This window comes from Nicotiana sylvestris, chromosome 11 (assembly GCF_000393655.2).
Source record: "Nicotiana sylvestris chromosome 11, ASM39365v2, whole genome shotgun sequence".
NCBI lineage: Eukaryota > Viridiplantae > Streptophyta > Magnoliopsida > Solanales > Solanaceae > Nicotiana > Nicotiana sylvestris.
The window spans coordinates 150,008,523-150,028,407 of record NC_091067.1 but is presented as its reverse complement, the minus strand read 5'-3'; the positions used below and the strand labels follow the sequence as shown (position 1 = coordinate 150,028,407).

Here is a 19,885-nt window from a genome sequence, read left to right as displayed (position 1 = left end):
ACCTATGTGGGTTGCCTACGTATCACGTTCTGAAAGACGAGAATCAGGTATGCGTAGTTCGGGCAGATTGGATACGAGCGAGAATTAAAGAAAATAACTGACTTATAGAAAACACATTTTTGTCTTTTTTTTCGAAAAATGATGAAACATGTAAAATATTTTTGGATTTTCTTTTTTTTCGATTTTTTCGATTTTTGAAAAATGATAAAAAGTGCAAAATCTTTTTGAAGTTTCCATGCTCTTTTTTTCCTTAATAAAGTGTAACAAAAATTTAATTGGGCTCTACTCGCTTCATTCTCACACTTCAGCCTCTCTTTTCTTTCTTTTTTTTCCCTTTTTTTTCATTCGCTCTCAGCTATCATTGGTCCGCCAAATGATCCCTTTACCCTTCAATAAATGCAACATGTAGCACATAAGATGCATCAGGATGGTCTTTTATTTTTTGGGGTATACCTGTCCTAGACGGACCCAACCCCTGTGTTGAGTCCCCTAAGTCAAAATGCATATGATGCAAACAAGCATTCCTACTAGGGATCCAGCATGAGGCTTTGTTATACTAGGTTTAAAATCTGGGTTTATTGTTCTAGACCTGACTTATCCGAGCGGAGAACTCGAGCTAGGGGGGCTGCGTACCGGTAACCAAAAGATCATCCAGCTTTACAACTTGTCCGAACCTCGCTCTATTTGGGATATGACACTAATATAAAGAAGTCACGACCAGCGTGCACTCCTCGGAAAAGAGAAGAGAGGGGTTTCGTAGCAGTTTATATACAGTTCATATAATATCAAAGCGATAAAAGCAACATTTAGCACATTAGGCCCAAACATATAATAAAATCAGATAATAAATAAAGCCAAATATAACAATTCATCTAAGCTCGAATTCTGAACCCTGAACCAGAGATTTTGGGTTTGAGTCCCTAGCAGAGTAGCCAGAGCTGTCACACCTCCTTTTTTACCTACACCCCCGAAAGGGTATAAAGGAGTTTTTCCAATTAAAGGACAATCGAAACGGGATTTATCATTAAAAGATTCAGAGACGCCACTTGGGAGTGTTATGGTGTCCCAAGTCACCAGTTCAAATCCCGAATCGAGGAAAAGATTGAATCTGTTTTACAGTCCGCGAACACAGAAATCTGGGTAAGGAATTATGTTAACCCGGGAGAAGGTGTTAGGCATTCCCGAGTTCCGTGGTTCTAGCACGGTCTCTCAACTGTTATAATTGGCCTATTAACTGATTTTACTACATGTTTTAACCTATGGTTCAATTTTAAACTTTAACCGCTTTTATTCATTTGTTAAAGAGAATTGCAACGTTATTAAAACATGTCTCGAACCACGTCACATAAATGCACCCGTAGTTTTGACATATTTTAACATCGTTGGGATTTGGATTTGGGTCACATAAATGCGCACCCGAGTTTAGGAAGATAAAATTATTAAATAGCGCGCCTAAAGCAACTACACACTTTCAACTTTGCGAGGGCCATGAGAATTCAACTAAATGGCACACCTCAAATTCTAAGGATTCATATGTTAATTAAAATGAGGGCCACACAATTATCATTTTATTTGATACGACCCACTTCATAATTAAATACTAATTAGTTTAAGCGATAAATGAACTTGAGAATCCTAACAGAAAAAACTTTGGGTCGAAATCTTACTCACATATGCTTTCAGACTTGGGCCCAAACGTGATCCCAATTTCTTAAGTGGGATGACATGCCCAAGGCCGTACCCCAGGCGGACTCAGCTGGCCTTGACTTTCCTCATCCGGACTAGTATTAGGCCTCAAATCTCAGCGTCGTCGTTTAAGCCCAAAATCGGCTAGCTACAAATTGCTCAGAATTATAAGCCGAGCGATATCAGACTAACAATTATTTCTGAACCTTAACTAATCAACACAAATTGACTAACTAAATATCTATTTCTATTTTGGCATGTATTAAACAAATCTGCTTATATAGGGAAACATCCAGTGAGCCAAATGAGCAAACCACTGGGCTCAAGAAGCAAGCCCAAGCAGCGGTAGCAGGCCTTCTTCTTTACAAGGGACCTCAGCGTCCAAGGCTCAATGGGCTCAAAACCTTTAAAGAACAAGGCTGAAGATCCCAGACTCAATATCGAGTCTACGCTAAATCACAATTACAAGTAAAACATAAATTAATAAGTCTCATCACTAACCAATAACTAGTGCATCCAGAAACTTGAATATTGCTAACAGTACATGTCCAGAAGAAAAGAAAACTGACCACAACCTAGAACCTATTTAATTAGTTTTTTCGTGAATCTGAATGTTGTTTAAACACATATGCTATGACATATTAAATGAATCATATAGCAAAGATAGCCCTAATACAGTCCTTTACTTAAATACATAAAAGGGATGTAGGATCCTTTCTGACTCATTTGGCACACACTACACAGGGTCCAAAATGTTCCGCGTCAACTATATTCGAACAGGACCCTATCTAAATCCTAAAGTAACATGTAACATTTAACAGCATGGTCGACTTTACATGAGAGAACTCAACTAGGAGAAAGCATGAAGCAGAAGAGATGCATACACAAAAGAAACAAAGCTAAGCTATAAATCAGTAACTTGAAATTTAAACTTCAACATTCCATTTCCATTTCAATCTTCAATTTGAGTATCACATTGTATGAGTCTCAATAACATGTACTTGGAATTTGAAAAGGAAAAAAAGGTGAGGAAACAGTGATAGCAACAGCCCAAGACTCAGAAAATTAGGCAGGGATCCAATTTGATTTGGTCAATAAAACAGTAACAGTAGCAGCAAAACTCAAAAACATGCCTAATAGCACAGTAACCCCAGCAGCAAAACCTCAAAACCCAAACTCTAAGAATAGACATTCATGCCATGTAATACCGGATGAAACAGAAATGTCCCGTTAATCAAAAACTTCGAAAATTCACAGATGAAACTCAATGAAACAGTCAAAAACCATCCGTCTGTATTTCTGGATTTTTTAAAAAATTTCAATCTCAAATGAACCAGAAAGTATTTCAGAACTTGAAAAATTCAGAAATCAATGATGAAATCAATGAAACAGTAACAATTTTTAGCAGTCTTGGTGTTTTCTGGAATTCTAGTTCTCAAAAAACTCCCTTGAAAGGCAAGAAAAGATGCCTTTATAGGCAAGGCAAGTAGGGTAGCCTTAAGGATCTAAATTATGCACTTAGGCCCTTCTCAAATTTTCATTTTAGCCTAGGTGCCCTTAGTTAAATTTTTAGAATTCAAGATAGCCCCCCACCCACCCCACTCCATCTTCCTAGAAGCTTCCCTATTCAGTTATGCAAGATTCCCTTACCTACAATTCCTATTTTACCCCTGAAACACCATGTTATTACTCCTGAAATCAGACAGATATGGGTCATGGCTTGAATTGACCTAGTAGTTAAGCCAAACGTGGGCTCAATGCTGGCCCAATAGCCTAAATCAACCCCCTTGGGGAAGGTTCTAATTTCGGCTTCAAAGCCCAAACAAAATGATCCAAATCAAATCAGTCAACAAAACACTAGTTGAACACAAGTAAGCAGGAAATTGACTAATTATCAAAATAAATCTAATTAAATTAACTAAACGACATAAACAAGAGTCAAAATCAGAACTTTATTCATGCTGTTACCAAGAAAAATCAGGGGCAGGATTTTTGAAAAATAAATTTAAAAGGGAAAAAGAACATTGTGAATTCTTGCCTAGAAAGTTTTGGTCGAGTTTCAGTTGAATTGACCAAAGAAAAAGAAGGAGAGATGGGGAGGAACGAAACATGAAATAATGCCAGAAATGAATAGGGAAGGAAAACTCACCGACCAAAACTCGAACTCAACCGATATTTCGATTCAAATGCTCGACGAACGTCAAATGCTCGTTCTTTGTCGAATGACGTTGTTTTATGGTAAAACTGGCCCTGAACCCTCGTAAAGACTAGAGAAACACCTTTGCATGAACGAACTCGTCCATGACTTCCAGGCTTGAACCCTAGATTTGAAATTCGAGAAGCATCGGACAGATTCAAGGGAAACCAATGGTGGATTAGGTGTAAAGGGGGCATGGTGGTTATGGGGTATTATTTTGGGGACAATTGGATGAGTTGGAGTTTTGGTCTTTTTCTTCGATCCAAGATTCGACGAATTCCAGTAGGATTCGAAGGAGGGGGTTTAGGGATTTGGGGCGAGGAGAAGGAAGGGGATCTATGGTGTAAAAATGGGGTCGATTGGAGTCACGCTTCCGGCGGAGACGATTTCCGGCGGCGGTTCACGGCGAAGATGGTGAGGGTTCTGTGAGGGAGATGAGACGAGACGGGGTAGGGGCTGTTAGGGGGTTCCGACACTGATATATCTACTGGTGCCTAGTTCACAGCCGTTAGATAACATAAGATCGACGGCTGTGATGAAAAGAAAGGAAACGGCGTCGTTTGGTTATAGTGGGGCTTGGACCGGGTTCTGGGGCGGATTCTGGGCTTGGACGGGGCGAGTTCAGTGCTAGGCTGAGTGAATTTCAAATGGGATGGGGTAAATTACCCAATTTCGGCCCACAATTCAGCTCCATTCTCTTTTCTTTCAATTTCCTTTTAATTTCTCTTATTTCTTTTTAATTCTTTTTCTTCCCCTTTTTCAAAACTAATCTAAAAATCAAAGTTAAAACCTAAATCCAAATTAATCCTAAAAAAACTAATTAGACTTAAAAATAAAATTATCACATTTAATTAAAACAAACTAAAAGAAGAACTACTCAAAATCAAAGTTAAAATCAAAAAGGTGCAAATTAAACTATTTTTGTGGTTTTTCCATTTTTATAAAACAACTAATTTGTTAATTAATCCTAAAATGTGGAATTAAATTCTAAATGCAAATGCAACATATTTTGTATTTTTCATTAATTAAATAAAATAAATATGCACAGACAAATGCAAACACTTAACATAAAATGCCACAAAATCCGCAAAAATTGCAAATAATGAAAAGAAATTATTTTGTTTTGAAATTATGGGAGTAATTCATATAGGGCAAAAATCACGTGCTCACAATCTCAAATTGCCAAACTTTGACGAAACTCATTTCCTTCAATTTGCTTACCCTCTCTCATTCAAAAATTTAATCATCACGTGTTTGAAATAGCATAGTGCTTATAATCTCAAAATAACCTCATTTTCGATCTTACGTCGATTAGCTTACGACAAAACTTTAACGTTCGAAAATACGGGATGTAACATCTCATTTTCCGAGCTTCCATCAATTTACTTATGGCGTACTTTCACGTACGAAAACATGGGGTATAACATCATCCCCCCCCCCCTTTGAAATATTCGCCCTCGAATGTTGACTGATGCACTTATCATTTTCATAACCTATGTCTTTTGAATACTTTAGTACTCATACCACGACCTGTGGTTGAAATCCTTCCAATCTCGTAACTGTTGCTACCTTTTGTCTGCAGCCTGTATGACTTTTTGCTTGTATGAGTGCCTAAGCGACTCTAACCTTTAGCTTTTAGCCACTCTCTAGGCCTCACTTTGGGAACATATACAGAACTTGAAAAGATGTCCCTCGGGGCATCTATAGGTGTAATGAAGTTCTTTGCTCGGTACTTTGTCAAACTTACGACTATTGCTATAACTTGTTTCATATCCCCGATTATCCATCCGTGTGACTTTACTGTATAAAGGTAGGTCATACTATACCATAACTCTTACTTCGATTTATCATTACTAAGGCCTACTACAAAACTCCAGGTTATTCTCGTTGCTTATCCTATATGTATAAATCTAAGTCCTTTAATGCTTCTTCATTATTGTGCATCTTAAGATTAATGGCTCAATCTCATCTCATACTTTGTAACTTTTATCTCTCCATTGTTGATTCACCTCAATGTTGATCTACAATTCACCACTGATAACTTAAAAGTTCTTACATAATACGTTATCACTAGGGCTTACATCTCATCAAGGAATATCTAAAGTGGCTTTCCTAATCCACCTAGAGGCGATACTATACTTCAATAAACATATCTCATAACATTCTAATGTGATTCTCCTTACAAGGGTATTTTAATCCTGTACAATTCATCAAATCATTACTCAATTTAAGGCCAAAAGGTCATCCTTTATCTATCACAATTACACCCTTATTCTATTATCAGGGCAGTATTCCATCTCTTTTAAATTCTACAAGTCTTAGAATCCTTTGAGTATATTCAGGCTATTCTAAGCTTTCTATAATTCTTGTTCTCATGAGCTTAACCTCGAGGACTTATCCCTTCTCGTCACCTTATCACATGTCTTTTCTTATCCTTACTCATGTCTTCCTAAAACCTTGTTGCTTTATCATACTTTAGCTTGCGACCTACACATATCTATTTATATTACTCACAACCTTCCTTCAACTTGCTTGCACTATAGATTTGCTTGTGTTATTCTGGAACATCAAACGAGACATCTCATTGTCTCTAACTCTCATTTACTTTCTTAACTAAACCTCTCGATATTTAGAAACCATAGGTTGGAAGATATGCCACTGGCGATGCCGTTATCATTCCTGGATACTGAATCCCAGCGCTTCTGGCCTTCTATCTAAAGTATAAATTATTCACAATCTTTTACACCTGAGTATCTTGTACGTTGTTCACCTTACCTTACTTATCTTAAAATATCGCTTTACCTCTTCTATCTCTTTTATGACCTCCCTTCTACATAGGTATAATTCACATCCACAACTTGAAGTTCTATTATAACACTTGCACCTCTGGTGCATACACAATCCGGTGGGAGCTTCATACTGACTTCTGATAAGGCTGGTACTCTTCTAACTGACTTTATCATAGAGCCATTATAGAATATGGATGTTGTACTATCTCTCGTGTACCTCAGGTATTAAGAGTGATTCTGCAATATTCTCAATCACAATTTCTGTAAAAAAAATCCTTTTCTTTGGATCCAATAATCAGACTCCTGATTTACTTGATTGATGTAACTTTTTAGTTTCCTCTTCCTTCTGATCAGCCTTCATGTAGACTTAAACTATCTTTCGATCTGCGGCTCCTGGTATTAGTTATTACTTTAGCCTTTCATGGGTGCTATGGAATATCCATGATACAATCTTCTAATAATTTAATCATTTATCTATGGCCTAGCCCAATTCTTTCTTTTAACTTATACCGAAGTCTTTTACGACTGTATGAATGTCAATATATATGCTACATGGATAATACTCTAAACTCTTAAGTGCGTTCATAACATAACTAACTCTGGATCATTAATCGAATAATTCTATTCGTTCCTTCTTAGCTTTCTTTAAACATAAGCTATTACTTTTCCTGGTCTTTCTGCCTCCTAGTTGTGTGCCTACTTAGCATGTCTTAGCTCCCACGCATGCTGAAAGTTTTGTGCAACTCCTATAATCTCGAGTATTACATTAGATCTTACTTCTCGTTCATTAGCCACGGCAGGTGCCACTTTCTTATGGAGTGCGTACAATGTTGTTATGAGATTGTTGTTACAAGACCACTCCTCTTTGGGTACTGTGCTTAGGTTGAAGCCTCCTTCCTTACTTCCTCAGCTAGTCTTTCATTGTAGTACTTAGGGAGGACCCTCTGTTTCTTGCAAGGCTGCGAGCTTATCACATCGTATTCCCGATAGAATTTTTTTTTTGATGTTTGTACTCACCTATAATTATCCTTAGTTACTTACATCCACACTCATGTGCTCGTACAGTTGCTTTTGAACTGAAGTTTTGTCTGTCTTCCCCGTGGGACTCTCTTTTATTTCCATAACACTCATACGGTGCCTTTAACTACCCCAACTCCTATCTAAATATTTCTCAAGGATCACGATGTCATATCTATAAGATTGAATTTCCCATGTTGGGGTTCACTACATTTATCTTGAACGATCTGTTGATTTGTCTGTAAACTCTTGTCTAGCCATGAATAGGCTCTTCCTAAATTAAATACTAAATACTCGTTCGCCCATTCTCATATCAATATTCTGCATAATCTTCCTTGCGTTATTTCCTTTGTCTTAACTTACGTCTCGTACTGGCTCCTTATTTATCACAAACATCTCGGGTCGGAACCATTACTTCCTCTCCTTGATATCGTGCTTACCTAATGTTATGGAATCGTAGCATATCTATAGGATTTGGATAAGTACAATCCCATTCCTTTATCATTTTGTTCGCATTCTTCCTTCACCATTCCATAGTTACTAGAACCACTTAATTCTAACTTAATGCCACATCACTGCATATTCCCCCCTTCAGGGGGAGTACTAAGGTTTAGAGCTACGACGATCTACCTATAGTTGTTTTACCTCTTCATCTTTGGCGTCTCTTCATATCATCGATAACACTTACTCGCCTTGCGGTAATCCTTCTGAACAAAAGATAACGAATTTCCTTACTTGTGAGGGTGACACTTAGTGTAACTGGCATATACAGTCCCTTAAGCTTAACTTTGCTCACATTGCTTGCTTTAGAGACGCGTCTTTCTGAATGACCATTCTCTGAATTTCTCATGAATCTTCTTCTGTTGTCTATTCTTTTATTGTCAGAACGAAATATGAAATTCTCATGATATCGATCATTATCAAATCATTCAGTCTCCAATACATATTTAGTTTATCTTGTTCGCCATCCCATACTTATTTCTATTACTCTGGAGGTCTAGCTTTTCCTTCTGGTAATTACGTTAGAGTCACGAACTTATTTCTCGAAATAAGGATATGACTTTATGGCCTATACTCTTTTGTTGTCTCAAGGCTTATCACCTCTCGTTTCTTCCTTCACATGTCTATAGACTCTATAATACTGACATTTTTTTATCTACCATTGTCATCCATGTATCACACCTTACTCATAATGCTTCCTTATCTCCCTGCTGATATTTCTGCCTATCACTTTCTTTTGAAAACTTCAATAAGACATTCTTTTGCTTTTAGTTCCCCTTGCTTCATCTATTGGCTCTTTGGGTTGCCTAGCATTCTCGCTCTGCTAGGAACGGGACCCATACTAAGGTAATATTTATCCCTTTCAAAATTCCAGTGTCTGTCTTTGAACATTCTAGTATTCATATCTAGCTGTACTATTCTAGAGTGCACCATCTAAGTGTCTCACAAGGAGATTTGTTAGCACATTTGCAATATCCTTCAGAAATATCGACTAACGCAAACAATCCATCTACCATTTCGGGTTACTCTAACCCCACCCAGATCCTGATATCATGTCCTTCTCTTAAACTATATCTTGTTAGCTCCCACAGGGCATAACTGAAATGGGTGTGACCAATTGTACGTACCTCTGTTATTGTTGAAGATAACTCACAATGCTTATATTTTTCTGCCTGAGTTGAAAATACCAATAATCTTCATTAACTGGGTACCTCGTCCCTTCTCATCTTTCTCTTTTTTACTTGTTGAAGCTTGTATCTACCTTCTGAATCTCTCATTGTTTTTCACCATATGGGTGGATAGATATTCTACCTTAGGGATTTTTATCAAGTAACTTACACATTTTAGTACACACATGATCTGTTGAATACCTTATATTTATCCATCATAAGCATGACATAAAAATCGAGTTCCTCTTACTGAACTCTTCCACAACTATATCTCTTACCAACTGCCCTTCTGAATATAGGCATCGTCGTATTATGAACAAGATAGAGTTTAGAAAATTAAGTTCTTACAACTGAGCTCTACCACACGATCTAGAGTAAAAAGAAAGAATGACAGTCCTAAATGCCTTGTAGCCTCCTGCTTACAAGTGTGGTACACAACACACCCAAAAATAAGACTCTACTAGACACGACTTGTAGACTCCCTAGGACAGAACCGCTCTGATACCACTTTTGTCATGACCTAAATTGTGGGCCGCGATGGGCACCCGGTGCCTTACTCAACTGAGTACCAACATAACATATCTTTCTTATCGTACTATCATTGGTAACTAGGCCAACATGGCCACAACTTGTAATGTATAACTATAAGTGGAAAAGCAATGTATAAATAAATCATCTTTCTTAAAACATGAATGCACATGGGCCGTCAAGGCCTCTCACATACTTGTACAAAATGAACCTCTGTCTACAAAGCCTCTAAGGAAGTTTGACATCAAATAGGACAGGGTATCGGCCTACCCATAAGTCTGTAGCAAAATTCTGACATAATGACTCATAGACTCGGCTCCACTCCGAATGAGGTGGAGTCTTATTAATCCTTCATTGAATGCTAACCTCGTCTACTATGAGGGCTCGTAAAACTAATTGTCTATACCTGCAGGCATGAAATGCAACATCCCCAACAAAAAGACGCCAGTACAAAATAATGTACCGAGTATGTAAGGCTACAGAATAATTGAAAGCTGAAACTGAACTGATAATATAATAACTGAAAGTAACTAGGAGCCAAAGATAATCTGAAGGTATGCTTACCTGCTGATACTAACTCAACTCTCTCAATATAGTAAGTAAAATAGTTGTCCGGCCTTATAAGGCTCGGTATAAATAACTGCTCTGTCATAGTAGACTCGCTCATAGGCGCTCGGTCGTACTAGGCTCTGTATCTCGGCCATGCTGGGCTCGCTCATAGATGCTCGGCCACAGCAGGCTCGGTATATAACTTACCATCTGATCCGAGGTTGCCAATAGGAGCCTGCTCACCGATTATAGCTCGATGGTGGTGAAAATACTGTAATACTCTGTGTGTGTATATATATATATAATCTCCTCTCTCTTGACTGGAAGAAGACAATACTCAATTGAATATAAAGTCCTGATAAGGAAAAATATTGTAATTTATGAGACTAGGATAATGTACATAAGTTCAGGAATATAAACTTCTCTTTATGCCTTGTTATCAAACTCATGTAGTTACGAGATCATGCCAAAATGAAAGAAAGACTTAGCCTTAACATACCTGAGCCGATTCTCTTGACAATCCCTCTAATACACGTTGATTGCGACAAAATATGTAGCAACAAATCGAAGTAGGGGAAAATCTGTATGATATTCTTGAGAAAGATTGCATCGTGCTCTCTTAGAATCGCATTTTATGCTACTGTAGCAAGCCATCCATTAGCAAGCTAGCTCTCTTATATGAGTTCATAAGAATTCTTTTGAAAATGATATGCGTTCGTTGCAGCCCATGATTTTCCTCTTAAGTGATATATATGTAACAATGTCATATTTTTTTTAATTTGTGGGCCCCCGCTTTTGGGATGACTTAGCCAACAATATCCCTCTAATTTTGCCACCTATTTATGAACTTTAAGGGTCACCATTTCCATAAGGTAAGGCTACCGTTAATGCCTTTGTCTTCATCCAAAGATTTTAATTTCCTAGTTAATCTTACCGCCAAAATCATTAAGTAACCCAATTATTCACATAATTAAGAATTATCTTAAATTATTTAAAGTATTACTCACTTTTAACACACTTTATACACCTTATAATCATAGTCATGTGGTACCTTGTATGACACTAGTCCATAAATACGGAGTATTATAACTTTGACCATATTTTATCCCAAATTGTCATACTTCGACGAAACTCATTTCCTTCGATTTACTTATCATCTCTCCTTCACGAATTTATGCATCACGTGTTTGAAATAGTATAATGATTATAATCTCAAAATAACCTCATTCCCGATCTTACATCGATTAGCTTACGACGAAACTTTAACGTACGAAAATGCGGGATGTAACATCTCATTTCCGAGCTTCCATCAATTTACTTATTGTATACTTTCACGTACAAAAACATGAATTTTAACAAGCGGGTCGCGAATCTATGCGGGTTGTCACGAAGGACGCAACTTACACTGCTTTGGAAACAGAACTTGTCTTCCAGTTGTATTTCATATTTTCGCATCCTGGTTTGTTGAATCTAACTGTAGGTCATATAATATTGAATATAGAATTGGTTGGTAAATGCTAAAGGTGATCTTTAAGACATGTCACAAGCTAGACATAAAGGCATAAGAAACACTGATAAACAATTCTAATTTTCTCTTCACTGGATCAAAGTTTTACAAAGAGGATACACAATTGTATACAAATTAAATATTTTACGATCAATAGATTTTGGATAATAATTAAAAAAATAACTCAACCCAATTTTTTATTTATAAATTTCATAATTTAATATTATATTTTCAAAAAAAAGAAAATAACTTTTTAAAGCAGTGCGTGCAATGTGGATTTAGGTAGGACAAGTTGAAAATAGAAAATTATGATATACCAGATGGGGACGGGTTGAGATTGAACCCGCACCGCAACCATCCCGCCCTGCCCATTGCCATCTCTATCAATATGGCTCAAGAGCCTCTAGAGCTTCTTTATTCCTTTTCACCATGAAGGACCCAAAGAAAGCAGGAGTGTATGCTTTTTGATTGAAGAAATTATGTAGTATTAGTAAGTTGATTGAACTCACAATGGTTATGATACCACAAGAAATAAAACTCTAATCAAAGATTCAGGCCTATTTACCATTGCAGTGGCATATCTTTAGCCATGATCTAACCTTAACCGAGAAAGAAAAAACTTCAAAGAAACTTCAAAGATTAAGTCATCATTTTCCTGTATGTCACTTTGGATAACTGTTAGAGAATTGAGTAAGAAGCAAAACATTTCATTTACTTTTATAGTGAGGAAAAATACATGATCATCAAACCAGCATTTCAGACAGCTGATAATTTTAAGGAGTTGAACACAAGTTTTATGGAGTAACTAGAGTTGTTTCTAATATAAGGCTACTTGGCAGTTTATGAAAATCAAGAACCATTTTTGCAGCTTCATTGACAGATTGTCCATTGACATAGTGCTGACGGCAAACAGGCATGTATAAATCAGCACCACCTATAAGCTCAGTTTCTGTCTCACTAGTCTTTCTAAAGGTGAAAAATGCCCTTTTGTTACATAGTTCACATCTGGCTGTCAACTTTGTCACAGTATCAGCAAGTGGAATTATGTCAAGCACTGATCCAAAACTTTTCCTACAAGCAAGCACACAATACCATATTAGAGCACAAACAACAACAAACAACAAACAATACCAAACCCGGTGTATTCCTACAAGTGGGATCTGGAAAGGGTAGTTAGTACGCAACTACTCCTATCTTAAGCAAATAGAGAGATTGTTTTCAATAGAACCTCGGCTCAAGATACCATATTTGAGCACAGTTTTCTGCTAAAGAACTTGGTTTGGAAACTAGTTTTCAAGAATTCGAGGAGTACCTCAAGTAATCGCCATCTAGGCCTGCAACAATTACAGTCTTCCCATCAAGATCAGCAGCATTGCAGCAGAAATCATAAAGGTCATCAAAGAACTGAGCTTCATCAATGCCAATCACATCGACCTAATCAAGAAATAGAGTTACTAGGAGATTGAAACACACTCACACCACATCACAGCTAACAAAAGTGAATTCATTTTTCCTACTAAGAAGTTCTTTTATGACTATTGCTCTATCAAATTCAAAAGGCTAATCTTGAGTTTGACTCACAATTTTCAGGTCTCCTTTCTATCCTGCCTTCTCATCAAATTCTATACCTGCAGCACTTAGCCCTGATTTGTGCCTTCTAAACCATTTGTGCTATGTTGCGATAGTGTGTAGTAGTATTTGTTATTCCTACTATATAAGATCTTTTCAAGAGATCCCTCCTGCTTTCTCATCCAAGTGTCATAACATACTGACATATATTGGATCAATTTATCCTGTTGTGTATAATGCAGACAATCTCTAATACTGTGCATCAACAATCAGCTGTTTTTTCCATTATGTACTAAAATTTGAACAATGTTGCACTCACAGGAAAATTTCACATCCTGGAGCTTCACCTGTATAAGTTTCAAACTCCAGAAGATGGTTCTGGAGTTTTACTTGTATAAGTTCAAACCCCGGGACCATAATCCAATAGTTAATTGAGTAAGGTAAAAGTTAGAGACACGAGAAATCTCTAATATCCACCATCAAATTGTAGAGCTTTTATCCAATTTTAGTTTAAATATTACCCCCAACAAATGTGTCCTAAAGGGTGCTCATTTTTGCCAATTACTGGTGTAAATTACTACTATAAAAGACTTATAATATACTGTCAATTCTCGAGTCAGAGTAGAGTTATCACATGACCCGTCATCAATTATCCAAGATCAACAATGTCAAACTCGAAGCTCTGGTTCATTGAATTGTATGAGATAAAGTAGAGTGAAAACAATTACTTTTGTGAATACAATCTAGAAGTTCTCAAGAATAGACAGAGTGTTTTTAACATGTCAGGCTGAAGAGCTTGTTGACTCGGGAATCAAGAGCAGGATTTGTACCTTTTCATATGCATCTAGTCCAAATCTGTGTTTGAAAGATGAAAGATCAGGTAATGCCCAACATGGGAATTTTGTCCCATCATGTGTCACTACTGCATCTACTGCATATCTTGTATCTTTGCTTGACTTTATCATCACCACATTTCTGGTTACACAATTTGAAAAATTAAACTTACAGCCTAAAAACTATAAAATAAACAATTCAGCACATAATTTCTAATAACAGAACCACCTATATGAATGTTGACCAACCTCAATTACTCTCAAAATCATCAAAAACATTAAACGCCAGATCAATTTTCAATCATATAGCATGGTAATTGGTTTAAAGTAGGTGTGATCTATCATATATGAGTTTAAGATCTATGCACCAAAGTATAAACATATTTACACAATTGGATCACCTAAAATATTTAATAAGAACCTATTGATAATTCGGCATATAACTTAAATCCATTATATATTCACATGTTTTCTTTTTTTTTTTTTTTTTTTGCATAATTCAGCATATTTGGATACACACAAAACATATTTTCATCTACTATACAAATTTACAAACCGCAAAAAGATGGGTCTACCACCTTTAGATCATGGATCAGCCTCTACTAGCAATAAATTAAAACTCCTAGTTCTTTTCACGTCACTTAGAAACATATAAATTTGCACTCGGAAATCAAACTAATGTAACAAAAAAAGTAGCGCAAAATTATGAGACAAACAAATTAACAAGAACAGTACTAGTAGTACCTGCCGTCGTTAGATTCCAATTTGACACGGCGAAGAAGAGCAGTTGTTTTTCCAGCAAACATAGGACCAATAATAACATGGATTTCGCCGGTCGGCCGATAATTGGGCTTTGTGGTTACACATATTGGGTCTTTAACAGAAGATGAAAAGGTCATGGCGGCAAAATTGTGGAAATTTTATCAGATGTGATTTGTTTGATAGTGTAAATTGATGAAGAGATATGAAAGTTTCAATGAATTATATATATAGGAAGATAATAGTAGGGGCCATGTGAAGAGCAATGAAAGTTTTTGAAATTCGAGTTTTTGAAATTCGGAGGGAAATGAAAACGAGGTGGAGTTATACAAATCTTGGAGGGAAAGCTATTGGGAAGCTTATTTGAGAAGAGAAACTGGACGAATTTTTTCTCTTTTTGTTTCGTTTGAAATTTTGAATATTACTTTTTGGGGAAACATAAATAAATAAATAAAACTCAATTTTCAAACTTGATCCTAATTTCTTTAAGGTATTTTTTCATTCTTATACACTATTTGAAACTTTATTACCCTTAATGTCCATGTTTAGTTAATTACCTGACATAAACAAGTTTTGTTTACAAAATATATACAATCCACCTGCCTTCAATCAAGGATTTAGTTACACTCTTTTCCTTTTGTCCTCTCCTCTCTCCCCTCTTCTCTCCAGATTCTCTCTTTCTCCCCATATCTTTGACAGAAGCTATATATCTTGCATAGAAATGAATTTAATTATATCATTACTTCCAATTACAATACTAAAAACAGACTTTGATAGTTGCATTTTCAACTCTTATCTACAACTTTCATATATTATTTCTACTAGGTATATGCAACTACAATATCATACAACTTAAATATAATTTTAATACAATGTTGTTCAACTTTCATACAGTAGTTAAATAAATAAAAGAAAAATATATAAACAACAGAATACAATTTTACTACAATTTCGTAAATATAATGTGTATCATGTGTTCTTCTTCTTCGAGTTTCAATCTGAAATTCAGCCAAAACCAAGTCTAATCTTCACCAAAACCCCTCAAAATTGAGATATAAACTCCAAACCATATTCCCAATTGTTTGTAACAACACTCAATCCAAACAAATAATGATTTTTGAAAACCCTAATTCGAATTCAAAGTTTCAAAGCTTTTTTATACCCTACGTGAATGCGGTGAGGGGCCTGCAAACGCGTAGGTGGGCCTGGCAAGGCTTCGCGAATGTGGAGGACCAACTGCGAACGCGAAGAGGAGATGAGGGAACGGGGCAGGAGGCCGTTTGGCCTATGTGAACGCATTCAGTGGAACGCGAATGTGGAGAAGGAATTTTGGGTGAGGTCTGTTTGGCCTTCGCGATCACGATGTCTTTTCCGCGATCACGTAGAAGGGAGGCCTAGGCAGAATATAAGTTGCAAAATGGGGGTTTGGCCATTTTCATCTCATTTCCTCCATGGGAGCCGACCTAGGAGCGATTTTGGAGCTCCATTTTCTTCATCTATGTCAAGGTAAGTGATTTTCACCTACTAAGTTAAATACTTAGATTATATCCAGATTTTTACATGGAAAATCATGAGAAATTAGTGAAAATTTGGGGTTTTGAAGAAAAACCTAGAAATTTATATTTTTGGATTTTGACCACGATTTTGGACATGGAATTGGGAATAAATTATATATTTGAGTTCGTAATGTTATGGGTAATGTTTGTCTGCGAAAAATTTCAGAATCTGAGTACGTGGTCCCGAGAATGATTTTACCAATTTTCCAAGCAGAGTTGGAGATTGATATAAATTGAATTGTTATAAGTATGTGAGTATATATTAATGGGTTTGCATAATTATTGGCTAGTTTTGGAGCATTGAGCATCGGTCTGAGTCGTCGTAAGGGCTTAGAAACCGGTTATGGAACTTTGGAGCAAGGTAAGTCTCCTTTCTAATATTGTAAGAGGGAATTATCCCCATATGTGAAATAATTAAATATGTGCTTTTATTTATGGGGGCTACGTACGCACGAGGGGACGAGGGTCCGTGCGTAACTACTATTATGCTTAAGTCTGGATAGTCTAGGACCCGAAAGCATGCTATACTTGAAATATTTGTAGCCTTATTGACAATTTAAATTGCTTAAATCATATCGAATTGGTAAATGAATTTCTAAAAAAGTTAAACATTATTTTCTTGACCGTTAAAGAGAAGTTGCCATTTCTTTGGGTAAATATTTCCCCGATGAATTCTTGATTGAATGTTTGATGTGTTTACTTATATTTGACTGTGTCGCATGTATGATTCACGAGTGGGGTAATAGATGCATCTATGGTTCGCACCATTCGACCCTCTAACAGTGCATAGTTTAAATATTTTGTTGTATCGGGCGGTACGACCTCGTCATAATTTGTGCATGCTTGTATTGCTTGCCTTGAAATTTATAAATAATGATATTACCTCCCTGACCTGAGATAAATTGATAAACGATGAAATATGGAATTGGAAATCTCTTATTACCAAACGGGTTATTTACTTGCTTCATGATTCCCTTGAGTTTACTGTTGTTTTTAATAAACCCACGATTGATTATATTATTGGACCACTAGTAAGTGTTGAAGTCAACCTCTTGTTACTACTTTTTCGAGGTTAGACTAGATACTTACTGGGTACGCGTTATTTTTATACTCATACTACACTTGTTGTGCATTTTTGTTGCACTGGCATATATATGTCTAGTGGCCTAGGTGGGCGTACCGACATGGTTGATACGGAGACTTAGGTGACTGCATTTCTCGAGACGACCCGCAGCCAATAGAGTCCCCTTCAGAGTATTATATTTCTTTTTCTGTCCAATTTGTATTCCAGACAAATGCTATATTTTATGTATAATTCTTAATTGATGATCATGCACTTGTGACACCGGGTTCTAGGATGACTATGGGATGTTTCAGTATTTAAATTTGTTAAAGACGCTGTTATTTACTCAGTGAAGTTCATTATATATTGTTTAATGTAAGGAAAAGAAATAATTTCAAAAATACTAAAATGTGAATTTAATTAATGTCTTGGTCTTGGCTTGCCTGACCGTGGTGTCCGGTGCCATCACGACCTTTAATAGATTTTGGGTCGTGATAACATGGTATCATAGCACTAGGTTAACTTAGGTCTCACGAGTCATGAGCAAGTCTAGTAGAGTCTTGCAGATTGGTACGAAGACGTCTGTACTTATCTTCGAGAGGCTACATGGCTGTTAGGAGCACTTCCCTTCTTGATTCCTCATCGTGCGGTTTGATTTCTTTGAGGCTTATGCCTTCATTTCCTTTCCATTCAATCTTATGCGACGTGAAGCGCTTATTATAAATTGGGAATCGAGGAACTGTAAAGATACTACAGATGTGGTGCGGGATGTTTCTCCCTGCGTAGTTGTTTGGGCTATTATCGTCGCCTTGCAAAAGGATATTATGTCATTTCAGCTCAGTAGTTATACTTCTAAGAGCTTTAAGGCTATGCACAGGTTGCTATGATGCTCATGAATGGTTATCGCGCAGTATTGATGTGATGGTATGATGCTTGCCTATGTGTCGGGGCAGTGAATGGCTTGAAAGGAGGTTTACTCAGCGCATGATTCAGAGATTTGGACAGAGGAAAGGAAATCAGACTATAAATGTTCGGGGTTGGGTTGATGAAGTAACGAGACTTGGTATTCTCGAGCGTGGTGGAATTTTTATCCGCGAGGTGTCGTCGTCCTTGATTGAATGAGTTAAGTTCACCGGTGTTATAGTCTTCTTTAATTTGCCCTTGGGCCAGGTATTGTGAAATAGTGTCGTGGAAGCGGCTACCAGAGATCGCGGCATGCGGTGGTTCAGGATGGAATCAGTATTTTTTATGTTGATGGCCCGAGAAAGACGATCTTCAGGAAGGTTTAAAGTTAGTAGCGATCTGTTGGTTCAAGTACTACGGAGATAGATTTTTATTTAAGGAAACAACTGGGCAGCGAAGGATGAGGAAGTACATGTGGGAGGTGCCTTGCGGTGGTTAAGTTTTTTGGAAGGCCAAGTGTAAGAAGCGAAAGTTGAGTAGTTGCTTAAAGAAGAGGGTTTGGCCAAAGTGGGAGAGTGGCAGAGGAGAATATGGGTTTAGTGGTAGGGTAACTACACACCTTGAGGAAAGTTTAGAGTTATTTGGGAATTTTAGTAGACAGTGATTGGGTCCACGGGCTTAATTTGATATATTGGCTATATTACGACGGGAGGTCTGATGCAATAGAAATGAGTTGTTTGATATGAAGAAGGGTGCAATATAACTTTGGATTGTAAGATATTGTCGCACATTTAGTTGATATCCATAAGGAGTGAACGGACGGGTACAGTTGGTGAATGAGAACGGGCTTAGGATGGGTTATTGATGTCGTAGTGATTGTACCTCGTGCAATGATGTTGAATGATGTCGACATGTAATTCCCATAGGCGAATTATCTCTTGTGAGCAGGTCAGCAGTCGCGTGGTTGATGAAGCTTCTGTGAAGAATTTACTGACTATCCAGTAAGAGGTCGAATATGTGAATGTTGCTAGAGATTCAGAGTGTTCGTGAAATGCTAACAGAAGGATTTCGAGGAATTTGGCGGGTTGGTTGTGCAAGATCATGTCATAAATAAAGAAAGAATCTTGGTGGGTTCCAGAGTTGTGTAATAGTAGCTCCAAGCTAGGTGGGAGAGTCCCACCGCCTATGATTGGTTGCATGGTTATCTACTTGTAAGGTTTCGGGTTATCGGCATATTGGTGAGTTATTACAGCTAAGGG

The 19,885-nt window shown here is 37.1% G+C and overlaps 1 protein-coding gene across 1 annotated transcript; it reads right to left on the bottom strand.

The window, feature by feature from the left end:
• Window positions 1-12,629: 12,629 nt before the first annotated feature.
• LOC104224084 (thymidine kinase-like) lies at window positions 12,630-15,301 on the bottom strand. Its single transcript, XM_009775650.2, has 4 exons — window positions 15,090-15,301; window positions 14,343-14,487; window positions 13,256-13,377; window positions 12,630-13,014 (listed from the first exon to the last, which is right to left on the bottom strand). The coding sequence occupies exons 1-4, from the start codon at window positions 15,242-15,244 to the stop codon at window positions 12,738-12,740; spliced, it is 699 nt and encodes a 232-aa protein (XP_009773952.1). The 5' UTR covers window positions 15,245-15,301; the 3' UTR covers window positions 12,630-12,737.
• Between the last annotated feature and the right edge of the window lie 4,584 nt (window positions 15,302-19,885).